Genomic DNA, 25,946 nt, shown 5'->3' with positions numbered 1-25,946 from the left:
ACAACACAGAAAAAGAGGGCGGGTCATATCCATGACATATATGATGCAGTCATTACAAGGCTTACAATGGTGCCAAGACCACTCGCTGGGGGAAGGCCAGTTTCTTCAACAAAGAGTGTTGGGAAAACAGGATATCCACACGCAGAAGAAGTTGAACTCTTACCCCACGTCGTATACAAAAATCAACTCAAAAACGGATTAAAGACTTAAACGTAAGAATACAAACTAGACAGCCCCGGGAAGAAAATAGAGGGTAAGAACGTCGTGACACTGGACTTTGTGATGATTTCTTGGTTATGACAACAAAAGCACAAGCAAAAAAATAAAAAGCAGACAAATGGGAATACCTCTCTAACTCAAAAACTCGTCTGCATCAGCGGAGGATAAGATTGATGGTGCTCAAGGGTACACACTTGTAACAAGCAGTAAATAACCATAGAGACGGAAAGCACAGTATGATGCACAGAGCAAACAGTACTGCACAGTAATTATGTAATGTGATAAATGTTGCTACAATGGCAGTCCTAGGACAATAGAGAAATGTATCAAAGTAACATGCCATGCCGTACACCTTCAATTTATACAGTTACATGACAAATGCATTCAATTAAAATAAATACCTTTTTTAAATTTTAGAAATAAGACTACATCAGAGGATACAATCAACAGAGTGAAAAGGCAACATATGGAATGGGAGAAAATATGTACAAATCATGTGTCCCATAAGGGGTTAATATCTAGACTAGAGAGAAAACTCCTACAATTCAACAGCAACAAAAACCAAATAATCCAATTTAAAAAATGGGCAAATAGATATTTGAATAGACATTTCTCCAAAGGTGACATTAAAATGGAAAACAAGCATGTGAGAAGATGCTCAACATCATTGATCATTAGACAAATGCAAATCAAAATCACCAGGTATCACCCCACACCCATTACGATGGCTACTATTCAAAAAAAAAAAAAAAAAAAAAAAAGCCCGAAAATGTGTTGGAGAGAATGTGGATAGGTTGGAACCTTAGACCTTGTTAGTGGGAAGGTGAAATGATGCAGCAATGTGGAAAACAGTACAGAGGTTTCTCAAAAAATTAAAACAGAATTATGATATCATCCACAAATCCCACTTCTGGGTGTACCTCCCAAAGAACTGAAAGATGTATGTGCACAGCAGCGTTATGCTCAACAGTCAAGACATGGAAGCAACCCAAATGTCCGTCTGCAGATGAGCACATGGACAAAATGTGGGATACACGCACGAGGGAATATCACTCAGCCTTGGAGAGGAAGGCCATTCTGACACCTGCCACAACATGGATGAGCCTTGAGGACATTATGCTCAGTGAAGTAGGCCAGTCACAAAAAGACAAATACTGCATGATTCTACTTATATGAGGTATCTAAAGTAGTCAAACTCACAGAGACATAAAGTAGAATGTGGTGATCCGGGGTCAAGGAAGGGGGAAATGGGAGAATTTCTGTTCAGTGGGTAGAGAGCTTCAGTGCAAGATAAAAAAGTTCCAGAGGATGTGTGGTGCAACAGTGTGAGTACACGTAACACTCACTACTGAACCACACACTTAAAAATGGTTATGATGGGGGCGCCTGGGGGGCTCAGTCCGTTAAGCAACTACCTTTGGCTCAGGTCGCGATCCCGGGGTCCTGGGATCGAGTCCCGCATCCGGCTCTCTGCTCAGTGGGGAACCTTTCCCTCTGCCGCTCCCCCTGCCTGTGCTCTTGCTCTCTCTCCCTCAAACAAATAAATAAAATTTTTTTAAAAAAATGGTTATGATGGTAAATTTTATGCCATCTGGGTTTTTTTTTTTAACAATTAGATACTTTTTTTAAATTAGTTTTTTAAACTCCAATTGAAACTATCACCCACACGAAAGATATCTAATCAAACAACAAAAAAGGAAGTTTGTAATAAGTCCTATCAAATAAAAACTTGACAAAACACAACAAAAGGCTTATAGGGATTTCCATGAAGGTACTGGTACGGGACAAAAGAAACTACGATAGAATCGTATTTTTGTGAAACCATCAATGATTGAATCTATCTAGCTGTATGAATATACATGGTGAAGAAGAAAGCTCGATGTGAGAGATGATCATGCCATCCAGTTCATTGCAAAGGTCCAATTCTTCAGGAAAAACACTATTTCACTTTTATCCTAATAACTAATTTCTAAAATCTACCAAAAATTAGCACTTTGCCTGTGTGCAAAGCACATATTAAGTCGTGGGAAACTTTAAAAAACATGTAGCTTGTCTGGAGAGTGTGGCTGCTTGAGAACTGTTGTTTTAATTCAGTGTATTTCCCCTCCCCACCTCTTCTGTCTCCCTCCTTTTCTGACCTTGACTCCTTTTCCTCAAGGGGGGAAGATGCACATTCTGCCCCTCAAATGCCCAGTTCTGCCTATCCAAGATAGGATTGTGTCAGTGAGCTATGCTACCTGCAAACATTCGAAATCAGAAAAATGGCATTGTCAGTGTCCTGAGGAAATGTTTCTCTCAAATCCCAGGAGTTGAAGAGCTGGGGTGTGCACCTTCCCCCTGGAGCATCAGGGTGTCTCAATGTGGAGAACCACAGGCTTACCCCCAGTGCTCATTTCTCCCTGCAGCGGCTGAGAGACACCTGCTGCCCCTGATGTGCTCTTATTCTCAGCTCCTTACTCTGTCCACCACTGAGTCAGGTCAGGAAGCACACGGTCTCCACCAGCTGCTACCTGCGAGTGACAGCGTGTGGAGGGGTGTCCCAGGGCAACCCCACTCACTCGCCCAGCAGCGCTGCGCTCCATGCACTCTTCCAGTCCACACCAGAGCTCACAAAACAATCCTAACTAAAATGAACATCTCTTCTTCCTGACAACAACAAAATGTACCACAAAGAAGCCAGAAGATGATTCATGCTGTCCATTCGTGGATTTGTCTGACCAAAAAGCAAAATACCAGAACACACATGCGTGACAGTAACAGCCCTGACATGGCCTGCTATTAATACGACATCCAACATGTCATTTGATGAAGGAATTTTGTTATCAGTCACTTCTGCTTTCTCTTCACGCAGAATAATTCTGTGCCTGGATTTGCAAACTTCTTACCTACAGCAGACCTTAAACCCAATCTTGTCACATAGAATTAATTTGACTTTGACTGATGTCTCTAGGATCTTGGTCTCTGACTTTGGTAACAAAATTCATCAATTTTATACTGTGAGGTGTTATATTTATCCAAGAAAATAACTGGTTCACCAGAGAGGCCACTGTCCTTTGAAAATGTCACCAGTGCATTCTGGGCTGCCATTATTTGATGAAGTTTCACAATAAAATAACCCCGGGGCACTGGGGAACGGATTCCTGAGAAGGTGAAACCTGATTTCCGGATAATCACGGTTTTGCTTTCCTTTTTGGGGAGCATATGTGACATCACCACTGATTTATCAGGCCACATACAGACTTAGACTCCATATGCACACTATGTTTATGGCAAAATTCTGAATTGTACATTACTAGTTATTTTCACTATTTTAGCCACAGATCTTTTTTATAAAATGGGCTATAAGCAACACGACAGTAATAATAATAAAAAAAAAAGTAAAATAAGTCAATGTCAATGGCTGGGCTGCCATTATTTGGCATAATAACTCTTAAATCATGGGAAGTCTAGCTGAACTCTGCACCATTAACATGTCAGCTAAGACACTCAATTCATTCCACGCACATTCCTTACGAAGGCAAATATTAAGAACACAATGGGACTTCCAAAGGGGTAAAAAAAACATAACTAAGATGACATTTCTAGTTTGCAAACAGTATGCAAAACAATGTAATTCCAGTGCTGGCCACCTGGCAGACCTCAGACACACTTGTAGTTTTCAGGACACACTTTCAGAAACGCCAGTCCCACAGATGGTCTTTCAGAAACTGCTGGCACGGACACTTCCTAACCCTGCTTTTGCAGAGATTTTCCATTTGAAGGTACCCAACAATTACTTCCAGAAATTTTTTGGGAGGCTTGTAAAATTGCACTCAGCAATGGAGATCCTAGAAATTCTACTCTGGTTCTCCATGTATTTATCACAGAGAATCCCCAAAAGGTCATTTCCAAGGGTACTGGAACTAAAGTGGGCCTAAGGAAAGACTGCTCGTATGGAATCCGAATCTCCAACACAGACCCCTCCTCTCGCTCCACACCCGAAGGTCCATCTCTCAGTGACGAGAAACATTTCACATTCAAGTTGTATAGTGCAACCACATGTAGTTTCAAAGAAATGTAACGTTGCTCCTTAATTTTAGTATGGGGAAAGGGAAGGACGCTGCAAAGCTGAGACCCTTCATCTGAGTGTTCAGCACCATTCAATCACCTGATAACCTCCATTTGCCACAATTCTCTGATCTCTGTGAAATACGGATGTTGCAAAGGGACCACAACCTCAACACAGACAAAACCAAATTCCTGACCTTCCGCATAATGGTCCCCTGACTGTACTGCCCACTGCAGTGAGTCAGTCCACCATGTGCCTAGTTACAATTTTGAAACCTAGGAATCATCTTTCACGTCACCTTCTCCCTCACCCACATATCCAATCCATCAGGAATCTGTTGGATTTACCTCTAAATATTTCTCAAATCTATGCATTTCCTACCCCCACCCCACTGCCACCATCCTAGCACAAGCTGTCTGCTTCTCTCATCAGGGCGAGAGCAAGCCTACTGACCTAAGCAGGCTCCTCGTGGCTTTTCAGTCCCCTCCAGTTGGTTCTATGGGCAGAGACCCAAGCAATCTCTCCAAACACAGATCTGATGGTACCCCCTTGCTTAAAACTCCTCTATAGCTTTCCTTGTTGAAGACAGACCAAACCCTTAAGGCCAAATGCTGCCCAGCCTCTTCTGCTGTGGCTGTCCCCTTTGCTCTCTGCTCCAGCCATACTGATAGTTCAGCTTCTCAAACCCACTGCACAGTTCCCTCCAGCAAGGAGTGCTCCTCGTCCCTGCCGCAGATGGTCTCCCTCCCCCTCACCTCCCCCGGCCCCCAGCTCAGCCTCAGATCCCAGCTCAGCCTCAGATCCCAGGTCAGGCATCACTTCATCAGGGCTCTCCCCAACCCCCAAAGTCTCCACTGGGTTCCTCTGCATAAACTGTGTTCCTTACCTGCAGTGCAATGATACAATCTTGGGTGTATTTGATCAATGTCTGTCTTCCCCACTATGGTGTAGACTAATGGCAGTGGGTGTCTTATTCATCATAATCCCAGCACCTAATGACATACTGGCACATAATAGGTGCTCAGTGTGCTGAGTATATATATGAATGAATAAATGGGTCAGCACCATCTGACAATTCCCATTTATCTCTAATGATTCAGAATTTTACCATTGATTGTGAAGCAACTGTCACAGGGCTACAAAAATTTGCTCTTAAGGAGTAAAGTCACTAGATACAGCTTCTTGAAGCTAGAGACCCCACAGTCACTGCCTGCAGAGCTACCGATTTCTACCTAAAACTTTACCAATAGCCCGAGACCATTTCCCTGCAGACGACTCTAGGCAATGGAACCTTGCAAAAGCAGAAGGAGGAAGGGGTCTGTCGCATGGGGCACTCTCGACAGTGCAGTGACAGTTCAATTAGAAGCTTTCCTCAAGTCCGTACCCTCTAAAGCTAATAATAATAATTAGAAAATCAACGTACGAGAAGCTCATAAGTCAGAAAGACAAAAGGAGCCAAGCAGTGGAGCTTGTTCTTACCGTATTTTTAAAGTAGGATAAGAACAGCAACAAAATACAAATGGGACAATCCTTCAGAAGTAAAGATTACAACTAGCAAGGAGAAAATGAAATTGAATACCTAAAAGATACAAATACGGATAATGCCAAGAAGATTTTGAAGGATTTAAATTTGGGTTTTACAAATTCAATTAACTCTGAATATCATCACTCCAGGATTGTCTCAAGTTGGGAGGAATTAGGAGAAGGTCTTACCAAAAAAATTTCACTTTCAAGTTACTTAGTGAAACCACATATTTTCAAAAAAATGTAAACTTGTTCCTTATTTTTTAGGATGATGAATAGGACACAGAACTACACAGCTGAGAACCTTAATCTGAGCACCTGACACTAATTAGGTGTTAACCTTCAAATGCCACAATTTCTAATCTACACAAATAAGGGTATTATTGGCAAAATGTCAATAGTTTTTAAGTCTATGACAAAAAAACTCATCAATCCATTATTCTTAAATGTTTTTGTATATATTTGAGTTTTTCCATTATAAAACATTAATAAGAATACCTTCTGCTTTGCTGCCTCGCTGCTACACAGATAAAGTGAAATAAAATGTACATGATTTTACTAGGTCAGGCAGTGCCAACAGTCGCTTAAAATGTTTTTTTAAGGGGTGCCTGGCTGGCTCAGTCCGTAGAGCATGCAACTCTTGATCTCGGGATTGTGTGTTCAAGCCCCACAATGGGTGTGGGGATTATTTAAAAATAAATTAAAAATTTTAAAAATAGATAAAAATAAGATGTTGTTTTTAAAAGTTTTCTCCACAACCAAAAATATAGCCAAGGATTTTAAAAACCAATTTTAGGAAGATAAGATGCAATAGTGTCCTTTATTAGCATTCTTCCATGAAGAAACATGATTTTCTTATCAAAAAGGGAACCAAGGTGTTCACTTGGAAGTGAACCAAGGTGTTCTAAAACTAAATGTGAGTATTAGCAGTCTTGTGTCAATCCTCAGCTTAAGATAAATTAACAGACAACATCTGCTATAATTTTAGGTTTCTTCCATAAATTCTTAAATCTTCAGCATCCGCTCCAACCTGGGTATATTAGAGCCTAACGTGGGCCATCTAGTTAAATTCCTTCAATCGCTCAACAAACCTTGAGTGGCTGCTTAATGCACCAGCCTCTGTGCTAGGGGCTAACGGTACAGGAGAAAACACCAGTGCCTGCTTCCTAGGGTACACATTTGCAAATTTATTTCTCATTATATCATAATTATAAAGTTTTATGGTGTGCAGAGAACACCTCACACCGTGAATGGCAGTTCCTGCTACTGTAAGATGCACAACCTGCTATTTGCACATGGCGGCAGCCCTGGAGTCTGACCCAGGAGTTCTTGACTCAGCGCCATTGACCTTTGGGGCTAAGTCTTTCTCACAGGGGGGCTGTCCTGCGCACTACGGGTCTGGCAGCATCCCTGGCTTTTACCCACTACACACACCCTCCCTACAATGTGACAACCAAAAATGTCCCCAGTCGTTGCCAAATGTCCCGGGGGGTAGAGAAGGGTGTTGCAAAACTACCCCGGGTTGAGAACCACTGGTCTAACCTAAGTAGCAGAGGTAGAACTAGGACCCAGGTTCATTTTTGTTTTTTCTCAAAATAATACTTTAATTACAAAAGTAATATATGATCATTGCCAGACTCAGAGCAGAAGCACATAATGAGTAGGAATTCTCCTCGTCCCTGTCTCCCTTCCTCCAAAGGTAACCGCTGTGGAGTGTGATGTGTAGGCATCTTTAAATGCACATGCACACACACAAAGAGCAAATGTTTTCCTCTTTTTAAGTTCTGTGACCTGCTGCTTTCGCCCAATACTATACGTCAGTATAAACGTACCCCTCCCCACTCTTCCTTCACAAGCTGCAAAGCGCTCTGCAGGATGAGCCTATTACAATTTAAGCTTTTACCATTGATGGGCATTCATACGGTCTTCAACTCTGGGTTATGCCTAACCATGCTACAATGGGGAAAATGCAGTGCCTGCATCCTTGCACATCTATTTTTCCACATTTATACCAGGATTTCTATGGCACTGACTTCTTAGAACTGCTGAGTCAAGGATATACGCGTTTTAAATGTTGCTGGGTACTGCCAAGAGCCCCCCTTTCTTCTTCACGGGCTTCCACAAGGATGAAATAAGATAATGCCCCAAAAGAGGCTTGTAGAAGTGACATACAATGTATTATGCATCCCCAGTTCGTGACTAAGGCATTACTGGGGCAGTTAATCCCCTTTTCCAAGTCTCCTTGTATTGTTTAATTTAACAGAAAGTGACTTGTATTCCCTTTTTTAAAAGACTCTTCTTTGCAGCAGTTCTCGGAGGGTTATTTTAAGCAATAGCAAGATCAAGCAGTGAACATAATCAATTATTTTGCAGATGAGAAGAAACGTGCTCTGTATCCAACATTCTCAATGTGACAAATGAGTCCGCTTATCAATCATTATTTTAAAGATTACAGATGAAATGTAGAGGATTTTTTTCACTCCAGGATTTTCATTACATGTTCTATTGATTCTTAGAACAGAAGTATAGGATAAAGTTTCTCTGTAAGTGATAAGCTTTGATAACCCTAACTTATTTCCCCGACTCTCAGAACACTTGCAGTAAGAAAATGACCTTCGGCAGTGTTAAGTTTAAGTCCTGTCAATAGTTCTCAAGGAGAGGAGACACTCACACACAAAAGACAGTTGGAGCATCAGCAGATCAAGGATATGCAGAGAGCTCACGGTCTGAATTTGATACCATAAAGCTCTCAACGGGCAAAGATGGCTCTTCTGAGCTAGTACACTCACAGGATCCTGACTCAAAACACCTGGTGGGACACAAAGTTGCCTCGGTTTTCGACAGTCTGGATGAACTTGGTAAGACTCTTGCAAACTTCGTCCTCAGAGTTGTCTGATTGTGAACGAATGCTGAGGGCTGGAAGGACACGCAGAAAAGTAAAGGAAGCTGCAATTTGTGAGGATGGAGGGACAGAGCTTGTTTTAGTTTCCATTGGTCTTACGACGTTCCGGCTACAGTTCACTCAAAGTTCACTATTATTTCCATAATTATTGCCATTGGATCCTCTTGAAAATTCACCCGATTGATATGAATGGGCAGACATCTACAAGCCTGCCATTCAGTGCGGAGCTCTGACCGGGCGGCATCCGCGTCCCCTGAGCACCTGTTAGAAACGTGGAATCTCGGGCCTGCCTCCCACAGCTGGACCAGCATCTGCACCCTCACAACACCCCTGCAGATTCCAGTGCACACCGTTTGGGAAGCCGCAGTCTGCAAGATTTCCAGCAGTGACTCTCCAGGGGCAGGGGTGAGGAGAACAACGTTGTCCCTTAAGGCACATCTGACTCTATCTGGGGACAGTTTTTGGTAGGTGCTACAGGCATCGTGGATAGAGTGCTGCCAAACAATTTACAATACACAGGACAGTCTCCCATAACAAAGAATTATCCAGCCCCAATGTCAGGGCTTGAGAAATCCTGACTTAGAGAAAGTTTTGCCCAATTCCATATAGACACTGTTGATCATAAAATAAAAAGAAATAAAATGGTATCAAAAGTTCATACTGTGGGGTTCCAGTTTGAGACAGTGATGTATGGGTGTCTGGGTAGCTCAAGAAAGTGATGGAGGAAGACCCGGAACTCACCTCCTCCCACACACACACTGAGTCTACAACTACATATGGGACAATTTCCTCCTAAAGAAACCTAAAGACTGACAGATGTATGACTACACATCAGGCAAATGAGAAGAACACCACACCACATCAAAGCAGGCAGGACGGGCCAGAAGCCCCAGCCCCGCAGAGTGACCCAGAACCAGGAGAAAACTCAAAACCCAGGGCTGCCCCCCAAAGAGCAAAGGTTCAAACCCCACATCAAGCACCTTAACATTTAGAACCTGCTGCTGAGAAATGAGCCCCTAAAACATCTAACTTTGAAAACCAAGAGGGCTCCCGTCCTGAGACCCACAAGATTGTAACAATCTGGAAGATGACTCTTAACAGGGCTTACACACGCAGACTTACCTAGCCCAGCTCAGAGGTAGTCCATCACCCAGACTTAAAGTGAGGGAGCCTTGCCAGCTGAAAGCGTTGGCCTGAGGGGTAGGCATCTGATGTAACACACCCCAGGCATCTACGGGAACTCTCTCCAGGGATGGAGACTGCTGGGTGCCATCTTCAAGCTCTCCTGGTCTTGTGATGCAGAGCACCGGTACTCCCACTTGAACATACATCTGGTCTCCTGACTTTTGTGGCTGCCACCCAGGGGATGCTTCTAGATTGCCCGGCTCTAAAGGCCAGTGGAGCTTGCGTTCCTGGTTCCATGGGACAGTAACAATTGGTGCCACCCAAAAAGGGGCTCACACCCGTCTGCCACCCTGACTTTTGCAGCTGCTGACAAGGGACATCTCTTCATCACCTAGCACTGGCAGCCAGTAGGGCTTGTGCTGGTGGGTCCCACAGGACCCTATCCCCCAGAGAAGGAGTTCTCACACAGCTAGCACCCCCAGGGCACAGCAAGAGGCAACTGACCCAGGAGCTCAGTCTTTCTGTGGAGGCCTACTAGCCAATCATCATGGTTCTGGCCTGAAGGGCAGATTTCTAATTAAACTCTCATCGAGGGACTGACTATGAACTTTTCCAGAGACCTAGAGAGGAGGGACTATCTTTTTAGGCTCTCTCCCTCTGTCACACTCCAGAGGACCAGGGTCTCCTGAAAGGAGGCTTTACACGTGACTGGCGCCCTGGTTTTTACATCTGGTGCCCCAGTTTTTGCAGCTGTGCCCAGAGGATGCCCCTTGATGATATGGCTCTGGAGGTGGCTGGGGGAGTGGCGGAGGGTGTTGCATTCCTGGGTCCCATGGGACTGTGGCGATTGAAGAGACAGTTCTTGGCAGGCTGCCACCCCCAGGGCACTGCCCAGACAGCAGACTGAGACAGACAGACACACACACATACCCCCGGCCTAGTCTTTCTGTGAAGGCAGCCTCTCTGCTTCTCCTGGAGCTTTGCCCTAAAGGGCAGGCTTCAGGTTTGGCATACACCTAGGGGACCACAGATGCTCTCAAGGAACACAGGCTGTGGACACCATCTTGGTGCTCTCCCTCTGCCTTGCTCCAACTGGCCAGTATCTCCCAGGAAAGGGCTTATACACTGGTCTGGAGCCGCGGTTTTTGCAACTGCCACCCAGGGGATACTGCCAGATCACCTGGCCAGCAGGGCATTCTCTTGTGGTCCCACAGGACTGTATATATTAGCTTGCTTTTATTAAGATTTACTTATTTATTTTAGAGAGAGAACGGGAGTGGGGGAGGGGCAGAAGGAGAGGGAGAGAGAATCTCAAGCAGACTTCCTGCCAAGCATGGAGCCCAGTGCAGGGTCCAATCTCACAACCCTGAGATCATGACCTGAGTCAGATGCTCAACCGGCTGAGCCACCCAGGTGCCCCTACATTAGCATGCTTTTAAAAGCTGCCACCTGGGGGCACATGGCTGGCTCAGTCAATAGAGCTTGGGACTCTTGATCTTGGGATTGTGAGTTCCAGCCCCGTGCTGGGCATAGAGCCTACTTTGAATGAATGAATGAATGAATGAATGAATAATAAAAGCTGCTACCTGAGGGTCTGGCTACAAACACCCTGAATCCAGGTACTAAGATCCTATCTTAGGTATTCTGACAGGTCTTGGCATTTCCTCACCTGCCAGAAGCTATTAAAAATATAACAGGCTGCTTGGATGTGCACAGAGGTTTGAGAGACAATAAAGAACTGGGGAAGGCAAAGATACAAATGTAGGGACCCGAAGGGGTACGTGCACCCCAATGCTTATAGCAGCAATGTCCACAATAACCAAACTGCGGAAAGAGCCAAGATGTCCATTGACAGATGAATGGATAAAGAAGAGGTGGTATATATATACGATGGAATATTATGCAGCCATCAAAAGGAATTAAATCTTGCCATTTGCAACGTGGATGGAACTTGAGGGTATTATGTTGAGTGAACTAAGTCAATCAGAAAAAGACATATATCATATGACCTCACTGATATGAGGAATTCTTAATCTCAGGAAACAAACTGAGGGTTGCTGGAGTGGTGGGGGGTGGGAGGGATGGGGTGGCTGGGTGATAGACATTGGGGAGGGTATGTGCTATGGTGAGCATTGAGAATTGTGTAAGACTGCTAAATCACAGATCTGTACCTCTGAAACAAATAATACATTATATGTTAAAAAAAAGAAGGAGAAGATAGCAGGAGGGGAAGAATGAAGAGGGGGGGGGAACCGGAGGGGGAGGCGAACCATGAGAGACTATGGACTCTGAAAAACAAATTGAGGGTTCTAGAGGGGAGGGGGTGGGGGAATGGGTTAGCCTGGTGATGGGTGTTAAAGAGGGCACGTTCTGCATGGAGCACTGGGTGTTATATGCAAACAATGAATCATGGAACACTACATCAAAAACTAATGATGTAATGTATGGTGATTAACACAATAAAAAAAGTGGGGGGAAGAACTGGGGCAGGGTTGAATGACAAGTTTTGCCTTCTACACAGGCCACTCCTTAAAGGCCAGGAGAGGTGTTTGTTTCAACTACAGAAACCAACACAGATTCAAGCTAAATGAAGAAAGAGAGGAATATGTTTCAAAGGAAAGAACAAGATAAAAACCTCAGGAAAAAACCTTTATGAAATGAAGATAAGTAATTTACCTGAAAAAGAACTCAAAGTAATGGTCATAAATATGCTCACCAGACTGGGGAGAAGAACGAATGAACGCAGCAAGAACTTCCACAAAGATTTAGAAAATACCTGAAGGTACCAAACAGAAGTCACAGAGTGAAGAATACAGTAACTCAGCTGAAAGAGACAGGAGTTCAACAGCTGATGAGATGAAGGAGGAGAGCAGATCCATCAACTTGAAAACAAGGCAATGGAACTGCCCAAACAGAGCAGCAAAAAGAGAAAAGAATTTTTAAAAGTGAAGATAAGTTAAGAGATGTTGGGACAACATCAAATGGACTAACCCATCACAGGGGTCCCAGAAAGAGCAGAGAAAGAGAGAGAGGTAGAAATCTATTTAAAACATAATGGCAGAGGTGTACCTGGATGGTGTAGTCAGTTAAACCTCCGGCTCTTGGTTTTGGATCAGGTCATGATCTCTGGGTTGTGGGATTGAGCCCTGCCTTGGGCTCTGTGCTCAGCATGGAGTCTGCTTAAGACTCTTTCTGTCCTTCCACCCCTCTCTAAAATAAGTAAATAAATATTTAAAAATAAATAAATAGGGGTGCCTGGGTGGCTCAGTCGGTTAAGCTCAGGTCATGATCTCAGGATCCTGGGATCACACTCTCAAATAAATAAATAATAAAATCCTTAAACAAACAAATAAATAAATGTGGTGGAAAATGTCCCTAACCTGGGGAAGGAAACAGACATCATGATTCAGAAAGCTTAGAGAGTCCCAAACAGGACCCAAAGAGATCCACACCGAGATACATTATAATTAAAATGTCAGTAGTTAAAAATAAGGAGAAAATATTAAAAGCAGCAAGAGAAAACAACTTATATACAAGTGAACCCCCATAAGGCTATCAGCAGATTTTTCAGCAGAAACTTTGGCAGGCCAAAGAGAGTGGCATGTCAAAGTGCAGAAAGGGAACATTTTCCAACCAAGAATACTCCATCCAGGAGAGTTATCATTCAAAACTGAAGGAGAGAAAAATGGTTTTCCTGACAAGCAAAAGCTAAAAGGGTTCATGACCACAATACCGGCCTCACAAGAAATGTTAAAGGGACTTCTTTAAGCTGAAAAGAAAGAGCACTAATTAATAACAAGAAAATATAGGAAAGAATAAATCTCATTGGAAAGGTAAATATGTAGTAAAAGTAGTCGATCACTTACAAAGCTAGTATGAAAGCTAAAAGACAAAAGTAGTAAAAAATAACTGTTTACAATAATTAGTTAAGGGATACTGAAGATTAAAAAAATGCAAAATATGACCTCAAAAGCACAAAACATGGGTCAGACAAAGAGTAAAAATGTTGAGCTTTTGAATGGGATCAAACTTAAGTTGTTACCAATTTAAAATAGATTGTTAAAGACCTAAGTTGTTACATGTAAGCCTCATGGTAGTCACAAAGCAAAAACAGATTATAAATACAAAAAAGAAAGAGAAAGGAATATAAATATACCACTAAAGAAAATCATCAAACCACAAAGGAAGAGAACAAGAAAAGACAGGAACTACAAAAACAATCAGTAAGCAGTTAACAAAATGGCAATTAGTATATACCTATCAATAATTACTTTAAATGTAAATGGATTAAATTCCCTAATCAAAAGACAGAGTGGCTGAATGGATTTAAAAACAAAAGACCCATCTATGTGCTGTCTGCAAGAGACTCACTTTAGATCTAAGGACACACACAGACTGAGAGTGAGGGATGGAAAAGATGCCACGAAAACAGAAACCAAAAACACTTGCAGCAGTTATACTTCTATCAGCCTTTAAACAAAGACTGTAATAAAAGACAAATATGGGGGTGCTTGGGTGGCTCACGTGGGGGGGGCCTGTGACTCTTGATCTCTGGGTTGTGAGTTCGAACCCCATGTTGGTCAGAGAGTGTACTTTAAATAAGTAAACAAAATTTTTTAAAAAGACAAATATGTTTGTTAGATAACGATAAAGAGGACAATCCCCCCAAAAAGGATGTAATATTTGTTAATATTTATTCACCCAACTTGGGAGAACCTAAATATATAAAGCAAATATTAACAGATCTAAAAGGAGAAATAGATAACAATACAATGATAGTAAGGCATTTGAATACCTCACTTACATAAATGGATAGATCATCTAGGCAGAAAATCAACAAGGAAATGCCAGTATTAAAGGACACATTAGACCAGCGGACCTAGATATGTACAGAACATTCTGTCCAAAACAATTGAATATATATTCTTCCAGGATGGATCATATGGTAGGCCACAAATCAAGTCTTAATAAATTTAAGAGGATTAAAGTCATGTCAAGAATCTTTTCTGACCACAACAGTGTGGAAACTAGAAATTAATTACATGAGTAAAACTGGAAAATTCACAAATATGTGGAGATTAAACAGCATGCTATCAAACAGCTAATGGGTTGAAGAAGCAATCAAAAGAGAAATCAAAAAATGCTGAGACAAATGAAAATGGAAATATAAATACCAAAATTTGTGGGATGCAGCAAAAAAAGTTTTAAGAGGGAAGTTCATAGCTATAAATGTCTACCTCAAGAAACAAGAAAAGTCTCAAACAACATTAACTTTACACTTCAAGGAGCCAGAAGAAGATGAACAAAGCCTAAAGTTAGAAGGAAGGAAATAATGAAGATCAGAGAAGAAATAAATGAAAAGAGACTAAAAAATAAAATGAAGATCAATGAAACTAAGAGCTGATTCCCTGAAAGATAAGCAAAACTGACAAACGTTTAGCCAGACTCATCAAGAGAAAAAGAGAGAGGACCCAAATAAATAAAATCAGAAATGAAACAGGAAATGTTACAAATGATACCACAGAAATACAAAGGCTCATAAAAGACTATTGCAAACAGTTATATGCCAACAAACTGGGCAATCTAGAATAGATAAATTCCTAGGAACACACAACCTATGGACACTGAATCATGATGAAACAGAAAATCTGAACAGACTGATAACTAGTAAGAAGATTGAATCAGTAATTTAAAACATCCCAGAAAAGAAAAATCCAGGCCCAGATGGCTTCAGTGGTTAATTCTACCAAACATTCAAAGAATTGTTATCAATCCTTCTCAAACTTTCAAATTCTTCCAAAAAATATAAGAGAAAGAAACACTTTTGAACTCATTCTATGAGGCCAACATTAGCCTGAAACAAAAAACCAAACAAGGATGCCACAGAAAAGAGAATTAACAGGCCAATATCCCTGATAAACACAGATGCAATAATCCTCAATTATAGATTAGCAAACCAAATCACCAACACACTAAAAGGATCACTCAATATGATCTAGTGGGATTTATTCCAGGGATGCAAGCACAGTTTAAAATCCAACAAACCATGGCAGAGCTCCCAGGTATCGGAGCGGAGAAGCCAGCTGCAAAGACGGAGCCAAGGCGCGGGCTCTCAGCTCGGGGTTCCCATAAACCATGATCTGCCGCACAGTCAGGCCACTGCTCTTTGAGCAGGGGCCCAACAAGCGGCAGATCCGGGGAGACTCCCCTTCCTCTCCCGGGAGGAGCGGCGCAGGAGCACACCCCAAGAATCTGCTCGGTTTGGAGACTCCACACAGGGTCGGGTGCCAGAGATAGAAACATTCAGTCACAGGCCAGGTGAGCATGGAGTACGGCCGGAGACTGGGGAGACAGGAGTGATTGACTGCTTTTCTCTGGGGCCGCACTGAGGAGAGGGGCCCCGAGTTCTCGGCTCCTCCGGGCGGAGATTGGGAGGCCGCCATTTTCACTCTCATCCTCCAAAGCTGTACGGAAAGCTTGCAGGGAACAAAAGCTCCCGAGAGCAAACCGGAGCAGATTACTTAGCCGGGACCGGCAAGGGTGGGGCAATTCCGACCCCAGCAAAGACATTTGGGAACCATGGCAACAGGCCCCTCCCCCAGAAGATCAGCACAAACAGCCAGCAAGCCAAGACCAAGTTTACCGATCAAGGAGATTGCCCCAATCAAAAGGAGATCAAGGAGAACGGGAGAACTCCAGCGCTAGGGGAATACAGCACAGAGAATTCATGGCTTTTTCCCCATGATTCTTTAGTCTTTCAAAGTTAATTTTTTTAAATTTTCTTTTCATTTTTCTTTTTCTATTTTTTAAATTTTTCTTCTTTCCTTTTTTAACCAACATCTTATCTTACTTTCCTTTTTTAAAATCTTTTTTTATTTTCATTTTTACGGTCATATTCTATCCCTTCATCGTATTAACCTTATTTTTGGTATATATATGTTTTCTTTCTTCAAAATTTTGGGATACAGTTTCTTCTAACAGACCAAAATATACCCTAAATCTAGTGTATGGCTTTGTACTAGTCTCCCGCCTGATCGCATTCTCTCCCTTTTTTTCTTTAAATTTTTTTCTTTCTTTTTTCAACCAACTTCTTATCAATTCCTTTTTAAAAAATCTTTTTTAATTTTCATCTTTAGTCATATTCTATCCCTTCATCATATTTACCGTTATTTTTGTATATATATAAGTTTTTCTTTCTTTAAAATTTTGGGATGCAGTTTCTAGTGTGTGGCTCTGTTCTATTCATCAGCCTGATCATATTCTTCTTCTTCTTTTTTTTTTTCCTTTCTTTTCCCCCCGGTGTCGGGTCTCTTCTGATTTGATTAGTGTATATTTTTCTGGGGTTGTATTTTAGCATTTTGTTCTCTCATTCATCTATTCTCCTCTGGACAAAATGACAAGACGGAAAAATTCACCTCAAAAAAAAAGAACAAGAGGCAGTACCGACTGCCAGGGACCTAATCAATACAGACATTAGTAAGATGTTGGAACTAGAGTTCAGAATGACGATTATAAAGATACTAGCTGGGCTTGAAAAAAAGCATAGAAGATACTAGAGAACCCTTTCTGGAGAAATAAAAGAACTAAAATCTAACCAAGTCGAAATAAAAAAGGCTATTAATGAAGTGCAATAAAAAAATGGAGGCTCTAACTACTAGGATAAATGAGGCAGAAGAGAGAATTAGTGATATAGAAGACCAAATGATGGAGAATGAAGAAGGTGAGAAAAAGAGACAAACAACTACTGGATCACGAGGGGAGAATTCGAGAGATAAGTGATACCATAACACAAAACAGTATTAGAGTAATTGGGATCCCAGAAAAAGAAGAAGAAGAAAGAGAGAGGGGGGCAGAAGGTATATTGGAGCAAATTATAGCAGAGAACTTCCCTAATGTGGGGAAGGAAACAGGCATCAAAATCCAGGAGGCACAGAGAACCCCCCTCAAAATCAATAAAAATAGGTCAACACCCCGACATCTAATGGTCAAACTTACAAGTCTCAGAGACAAAGAGAAAATCCTGAAAGCAGCTCAGGACAAGAGGTCTCTAACCTACAATGGTAGAAACATTAGATTGGCAACAGACCTATCCACAGAAACCTGGCAGGCCAGAAAGGACTGGCATGATATATTCAGAGCACTAAATGAGAAAAATATGCAGCCAAGACTACTGTATCCAGCTAGGCTGTCATTGAAAATAGAAGGAGAGATAAAGGCTTCCAGGACAAACAAAAACTAAAAGAATTTACGAACACCAAACCAGCCCTACAAGAAATATTGAAAGAGGTCCTCTAAGCAAAGAGAGAGCCTAAAAGTAACATAGACCAGAAAGGAACAGAGACAATACACAGTAACAGTCACCTTACAGGCAATACAACGGCACTAAATTCATATCTTTCAATAGTTACCCTGAATGTAAATGGGCTAATTGCCCCAATCAAAAGACACAGGGTATCAGACTGGATAAAAAAACAAGACCCATCAATAATGCTGTCTGCCAGAGACTCATTTTAGACCAAAACACACCTCTAGATTTAAAGTGAGGGGGTGGAAAATCATTTACCATGCTAATGGACATCAAAAGAAAACTGGGGTGGCAATCCTTATATCAGACAAATTAGGTTTTAAACCAAAGACTGTAATAAGAGATGAGGAAGGACACTCTATCTATCATACTTAAAGGGCCTATCCAACAAAAAGATCTAACAATTGTAAATATCTATGCCCCTAACATGGGAGCAGCCAATTATATAAGCCAATTAATAACAAAATCAAATAAACACATTGACAATAATACAATAACAGTGGGAACTTTAACACCCCCCTCAATGAAATGGACAGATCATCTAAGCAAAAGATCAATAAGGAAATAAAGGATTTAAATGACACACTGGACCAGATGGACTTCACAGATATATTCAGAACATTCCATCCCGGGGCGCCTGGGTGGCTCAGTTGGTTAAGCAACTGCCTTCGGCTCAGGTCATGATCCCAGGGTCCTGGGATCGAGCCCCGCATCCGGCTCCCTGCTCGGCAGGAAGCCTGCTTCTCCCTCTCCCACACCCCCTGCTTGTGTTCCCTCTCCCTCTGTCTCTCTCTCTCTCTCTGTCAATTAAATAAATAAAATCTTTAAAAAAAAAAAAAAAGAACATTCCATCCCAAAGCAACAGAATACACATTCTTCTCTAGTGCACATGGAACATTCTCCAGAACAGATCACATCCTGGGCCACAAATGAGGTCTCAACCAGTACCAGAAGATTGGGATCATTCCCTGCATATTTTTGGACCACAATGTTTTGAAACTAGAACTCAATCACAAGAGAAAAGTTGGAAAGAACTCAAATACATGGAGGTTAAAGAGCATCCTACTAAGGAATGAATGGGTCAACCAGGAAATTAAAGAAGAATTTAAAAAATTCATGGAAACAAATGAAAATGAAAACACAACTGTTCAAAATCTTTGAGATGCAGCAAACGTGGTCCAAAGAGGAAAGTATATAGCAATATAAGCCTTTCCCAAGAAACAAGAAAGGTCTCAATACACAACCTAACCCTACACCTAAAGGAGCTGGAGAAAGAACACCAAATAAAGCCTAAACCCAGCAGGAGAAGAGAAATAATAAAGATCAGAACAGAAATCAATGAAATAGAAACCAAAAGAACAGTAGAACAGATCAATGAAACTAAAGCTGGTTCTTTGAAAGAATTAATAAGATTGATAAACCCCTGACCAGACTTACCGAAAAGAAAAAGAGAAAGAACCCAAATAAAATCCACAAACCAGTCAATGTGATACACCACATTAACAAAATGAAGGATAAAAATCATATGCTCCTTTCCCTCTCCTTTTGCCTCTTCCCTGCCCCAGCTCGTGCTCTGTCTCTTTCTCAAATAAATAAAATCTTTAAAAAAATCTTATGATCATCTCAATAGATGCAGAAAAGCACTTGACAAACTTCAATATCCATTCATGATAAGGACTTACAACAAAGTGGACACTGAGGAAATCCACCCCCAGATCATAAAGGCCATATATGAAAAGCCCACAGCTAACACCATACTCAACTTGTTCCTAACATTAGGAACAAGACAAGGATGGCCACTCTCACCACTTTTATTCAACATAGTACTGGAAGTCTTAGCCAGAAAAATGAAGCAAGAATAAGAAATAAAAGGTATCCACATTGGTAGAGAAGAAGGAAAATTGTAACTACTTCCAGATGACATGATGTTATATATAGAAAACCCTAAAGACTCCACCAAAAAGCTGTGAGAATAAACAAATTTAGTAAAGCTGCAGGATACAAAATCAACACACACAAAAAAATCTGCTTCATTTCTATATACTAATAGCAAACTATCAGAAAGAGCAATTTAAAAAAAAAGTCCCATTTACAGTTGCATCAAAAGAAAAGAAATACCTAGGAATGTATTTAACCAAGGAGATGAAACACCCATATATTGAAAACTACAAGACATTAAAAAAATTGAAGACAACAGAAATAAATGAAAAGATATTCCATGCTCATGGATTGAAAGAATATTGTTAAAATGTCCATACTACCCCAAATAATCTGCAGATTCAACACAACCTCTCTTAAAATTCCAATGGCATTTTTCAAAGAAATAGAACAAATAATCCTAAAATTTATACAGAACCATAAAAACCCAGAATAGTCAATGCAACCTTGAGAGAGAAAGAACAAAGCTGGAGGCATCATGCTCCCTGGTTTCAAACTATATTACAAATCTGCAGTAATTAAAACAGTATGATATCAGCATGAAACCAGACACATGGATCAATGAAACAGAATAAAGAGCTCAGAAATAAATCCATGCTTCTATGGTCAATTAACTTTGGACAAAGGAGCCAAGAATATACAAGGAGGAAAGGACAATCTCTTCAATAAATGGTGTTGGGAGACTGGACAGCCACATGCAAAAGAATGAAACCGGACCACTTTCTTACACCATGCACAAAAATTAACTCAAAATGGTTTAAAGACCTGAATGTAAAATCTGAAACCACGAAACTCCTGGAAGAAAACATCGGTGGTAAGCTCCTTGACACAGGTCTTGGCGATAATTTTCCGAATCCGACACCAAAAGCAAAAGCAACAAAAGCAAAAAATAAATAAATTGGACTACATTATCCTAGAAAGCTTGCACACAGCAGAGGAAACCACACATGCACAGGGAAAAATCTGGATGGACTAACATCACATTGTTAGCAGCAACTTGCTGGTACTTACAGATAATGGTGTATGAGTGTGTACTTCCCAATTTCTTTTCTTTCTTTCTTTCTTTCTTTTTTTTTTTTTTTTTGCATTAAACCTGTAAACTCCTGCTAGGGAAAAAAAAAATGTTCTTTTCAAAGGGGAAGAAAAAAAGGTAATGGTGTGGACGTGGCAATGGAGAGCTAGCGTGGCCATATTCCAGGCTCTGCCATTGGACAAGTAAGCAGCACTGGACAGGACAACAGAGGAGCCCGTTTCCTTGAGCAAGAACCGGGTCTCTAAGGCCCAGAGGTGGAGGGACTGTTTTGTAGAGAATTGACCACACTTTCCTCAGGAGTCTGTTATTCTTGGCATGTTTCTATTAAAGCCCCTAACACACTTTGGTGCAAATATTTGTTTGTGTGACTGTCAAAACATTAGATTACATGCTTCAAAAATACACTTGATCTTAGCCAAAAGGCCGAGAAGCAATACATGCTTCAAAAATAAAAGTTCATGCTATCCTTTTTGTCAGAATTCAAATATTCATATTTAGTTGCTCTTTTTACTGGTTAAAGTCTTTATTTTATAATTCCACTTAAGAAAAAGCTTAAGTTTTCTGAATTAAATACAGTTAGGAGAAACAATATCATGCTTCCTCAAAATGGAAACAGACCATTTAAATTAAAATTTTAGTTAAAGAGCAGAAAAGGATCATTAAAATAATCTCTTCTACTGTCATTTTAAAACTATACCTATGCTGTTCTGGAGAGCAGACTTCTAAACAAACAAGTTATAAACTTTTTTTCAACAACTATTCCAATATTTGCCAACTCACATTGTCAAGACATACTTATTTAATATTAACTTAAAATTACATCTGAAAAAAAATAATTCCAATTCTTAAGGGAGAAGAATAATACTATTAAAAGAAAAATGTTCTGTACTGAAATTACTGTGCTAAAAACTCATATCCTAATTATAAGAAATTACTTGCTAGATCTAATTTGTAGATTATAGGTTGAAAAAAAAGCCCTATTCTGACAAATGACTGAAAACCTTTCAAAGTTCCATTGCTAGGCTACATTAGTAAGTCAGGTACATCAGGAAATATACAGACAGAACCCTACCTGCCAGGTGCTCACAATCTAGCTCATAGAGTGTGTTTAGTGTTTAATTTCAAATAATGTGAAAGGTTTGCCTGAGGACCTGAGGCACCTAGAGACTCTTTCGGATGCCATCACAAAAGGAGAGATGACAGCCACTATGTGTGTATTCCTGTTAGCTTCTGAAAATAACTAAAGGTGACAAGAAAAAAAATCTTTCATAGCTCTCATTTTCCATGAAATAATTATTGTAGTTCCCTTTTAATGACAGAACTTATTACCATATATACTAAAAATAAAGTTTCAACCACTTAAAATGTCACACAGCAAAGAAATATAACAGACTAATCACTGCCCCAATCATGGTCAGGTCAGTTAAAAAGGGTGGTATTATCTTAATGTACTAATTATTCTCTTTTTTAAGTTCTTAATTCATTTTTCGTAACCTCTACCCTCCAACTGTGGGGTCAAACTCTTGACCCCGAGGTCAAGAACCACACACTCTTCCGGCTGAGCCAGCCAGGTGCCCCACTATTCTTTAATACAGACAAAATTGCCTCTTGAACCACTTTTCAAATTCTGCAATTTTCCACCACCCATGTTGCTGGCAGACTAGACTTTTCTTCCCCTGAGGATTGGCTCACAGAAAACCATAAGAAATAGTGATTATTAAAATTCTAAGATAAATATTGGGGCGAATGGGTGGCTCAATCAGTGAAGCCGAGTCCTGGGATCAGGTCCCAAATCAGGCTCCCCGCTCAGCAGGGGGTCTGCTTCTCTCTCTCCCTCTGCCCCTCCTCCTGCTCGGGCTCTCTCTCTCCAATAAATAAATAAGATCTTTTTTAAAAAAGTAAAATTCTAAGATAAACACAAAACCAACAAAATGTAAATATAAAAGCAATTACGGCTGAAGGGACCTAAACATCTACTACCACCCTCTCATTCTAAAGAAGGAGAAATAAAACAAGGTCAAGCTACATGCCCAGGGAAACGGCAGGTTAGAGGCAGGTCTCCAAATAGTACTGTAAGCCACCCTACACTCAAAGGCAGTTATACACAAATGCCATCAACATTTAGGAGCAAGTGTGCAATTCCATCATCCATTTGATATCACTTTGTTCTTCAAATGATCACTTACTAAGAGCACACAGAATCTTGGGAATTTCAGAGCTGGAGGGGGGAGCCATTAATGACTCCTCACTTTCCAGATGAGTAAACTAATGTCCAGAGAGACATTACCACTCTGTTCATTCCTCTACAAACAATTACTGGACCCCTACAATAAGCCAGGTCTTAGAGATGCAAAGACACACAGGATAAGATCCCAGTTCTTACTCTTCACTACAGAGAACACACTGACGGTCACCAGAGGGTAGGTGGAGGCGGCGATGGGGGGGAACAGGGGGTGGGGACGAAGAGCACACTTACCCTGGTGAGCACAGAGTCACGTACAGAATTCCTAAATCACAATATTGTACACCTGAAACTAAGAGAGTATGTGAACTATACTGAAATTAAAATTGAAAAAAAAATTCCAGTTAAGGAGCTCATGCGGGACAAAGAGAAAGCATAACTGTAATAGAACATGGTGTTATTTTAAGGGGGGGCTTGGCTAGTAGACTGGGCCAGAAAGGAGGAATGAATCAGCCCTGATTGTTTGAATATGACACTGGACACCAAGCAGGAGCACAAAGCTACTGACACCATTTAATGCTTGACGATAATGTTTTATAGTAAAACAGATGAAAAAAGTTCCACTTTCACCAAAAGGTGCAGGAAACTATCGCTTTCTAGACTGTCAGGCACAGCACCTGGCGTTTCACGCATATTACTTAATTCTGAAGGTGACGCAGAGGTAAGCGATATTATCCCCATTATTTCAAAGGAAGCTAACCAAAACGCACTTGTTCACGTGAATATGATACACCAGAGTCATAATGTGAACCCAGGCTTGTCTGGACCCAAACATCACATCCCTTTCTTTCTGTTATAACACTCTCAGCACAGGATTTTCTTTACGTGTTTAAATCACCTCCACATTCTCTTCAGTCTCTATAAGCAATACATCCTGCAATAAATAATTCTAGTCTTCAAGATTATTAATTCCTAGAATCAGAAATCATTGTTTAAAAAGCTGAAGGAAAGACAAGAAAAGATTCTTCCTATACCTGAATAACATGTCCTCCTCTCTTTAAGAAACTTACTCATAAAAACTGAAATACTGATGTGAATTTCGGCTTTCATCTTTTCCCTTTTCTATGCTTAGATCACATCATAGGTGCTCCATAAATGGTATTTTTCTTCAAGATATCGAGAGGACGAACTCTGAAATCTTCTCAACACTTGAAATTGGAAGAAGTACATTTCTTTGTTTCTATTCCTGTCCAGAACATCTTATCATCCCGAAGGCTGAAAAAAGGCCCGCTCTCAGGGGCCAAGGCAGCACTGAGGATGCAAACGAGTCTCCCGGCAGCCAGGGAAGTCAGCTGCCTGGCAATCTACAAACACCTGCCGGCGCAGATTTTCAAACGCTGCCAGGACGGGGGGGGGGGGGGGGGGGGGGGGGGGGACAGGGGCCAGGGGCGGAAGGTCAGGTCTCGACCCCTAGTATTAACCCTAAAGCAGCTCCACGCTCGCCTGTGAATAAAGGAACAACGTGGGAAGCCCAGCCGAAGGCACGAAAGGTGAGCCCTGCTAGGGAACAACGGCCTCTGTTACTGAGGAAGTTGTATTGGCGAGTACGCTGTGTCACCCAGCAGGGACGCAGGTCATGGCACAAAGCCCAGGATCTGAATGAACACATCTGGGCATTCGAACTGAACCCTCGCTCAAGCCCCCAGGAGACAAAATCAGTAATAACTACCCTCTGCCCCAAGGCTTTCCGCGCAAGCCGTAGTTGGGGCACCGGCGCGACGCTGCCCGGCGACCCCCGCTGCCCGGTGCCTCCAGGACCCCGGACCCCTGCCGCCCCGCAATCCGCGTCCCGCGCCGTGAGCCCCGCCCCCCGCCGCCCCGTGCCCCTCGGCCGCCCGGCGATCCCCACCCCGCGCCCTGCGCCCCCGACCGGTCTGCGCCCCACCTCCCGGCTTCGCTGCGCCCCCCGGACCCATGCCTCCCCGGGTCCCCTGACCGGTCTGCGCCCCCCGGACCCATGCCTCCCCGGGTCCCCTGACCGGTCTGCGCCCCCCGGCCGCCCCGCGACCCCCGCCCGGTGCTCTGAGGGCGAACGCAGGGGCTGCCCTCCGGCCGCCCAGCCTCACCTCCAGGCGCTCCGCCCCCCGCGCCGGCCGGGCCCCAGCGCCCCGCGACCAGCTGAAAGACGAGGAGGAGGCGGAGCGGGCGGGACCCGAGGCCGAGGACCACGGGCCGGGACCCCCACGCAGACATCGCCCGGCCCCGCGCGGGAACGCAAGCGGCCGCCTCACGACGGCCGCGCGGGCAGGGAACTCGGGCTCCAGAGGGATGAAACCGGGAGGTGGGTCGGAGCCAAGGGGGAACGGCGCTGCTGCGGAGTGGCTGCTCCGCTCGTGCTCCTCAGTCCCGGGCCGGCGCGGCCACCTCAGCCCGCAGGATTCCCGCGGGCTCGCGGCGTCTGAGGAGGCTCGCGCGCCCGGCCCCGCCCCGGCCCTGCCCCGGCCCCGCCCGCCTGCCCGTAGCCCCGCCTCCGTTTTCCCCGGCCCGCCTTTGGCCCCGCCTTTGCCCCACCTCTCTGCTTAGAAGCTGGCTTAGAGCCAAAGCTCCGCCTTTTCCGCGCATGGCCCCGCCCCCGGATGGCTCCGCCCCCGAACTGGCCGGGCCCGGGGC

The 25,946-nt window shown here is 42.6% G+C and overlaps 1 protein-coding gene across 2 annotated transcripts in view; it reads right to left on the bottom strand.

The window, feature by feature from the left end:
* CHRNA5 (cholinergic receptor nicotinic alpha 5 subunit) overlaps positions 1-25,689 on the bottom strand; it is a 59,355-nt gene extending 33,666 nt beyond the window's left edge. For both annotated transcript variants that reach the window (XR_003515504.1, XM_027568686.2), the window contains exon 1: positions 25,403-25,689. Coding sequence is in view for 1 of the 2 variants with exons in the window: in XM_027568686.2 (XP_027424487.1) it covers positions 25,403-25,529 (127 nt within the window). In the remaining variant the exon portion in view is untranslated. The remainder of the gene's footprint in view (positions 1-25,402) is intronic.
* Between the last annotated feature and the right edge of the window lie 257 nt (positions 25,690-25,946).

The sequence above is a fragment of the Zalophus californianus genome, chromosome 6 (assembly GCF_009762305.2).
Source record: "Zalophus californianus isolate mZalCal1 chromosome 6, mZalCal1.pri.v2, whole genome shotgun sequence".
NCBI lineage: Eukaryota > Metazoa > Chordata > Mammalia > Carnivora > Otariidae > Zalophus > Zalophus californianus.
The sequence above is the reverse complement of the archived record's forward strand: the minus strand, read 5'-3'. Positions and strand labels throughout refer to the sequence as shown.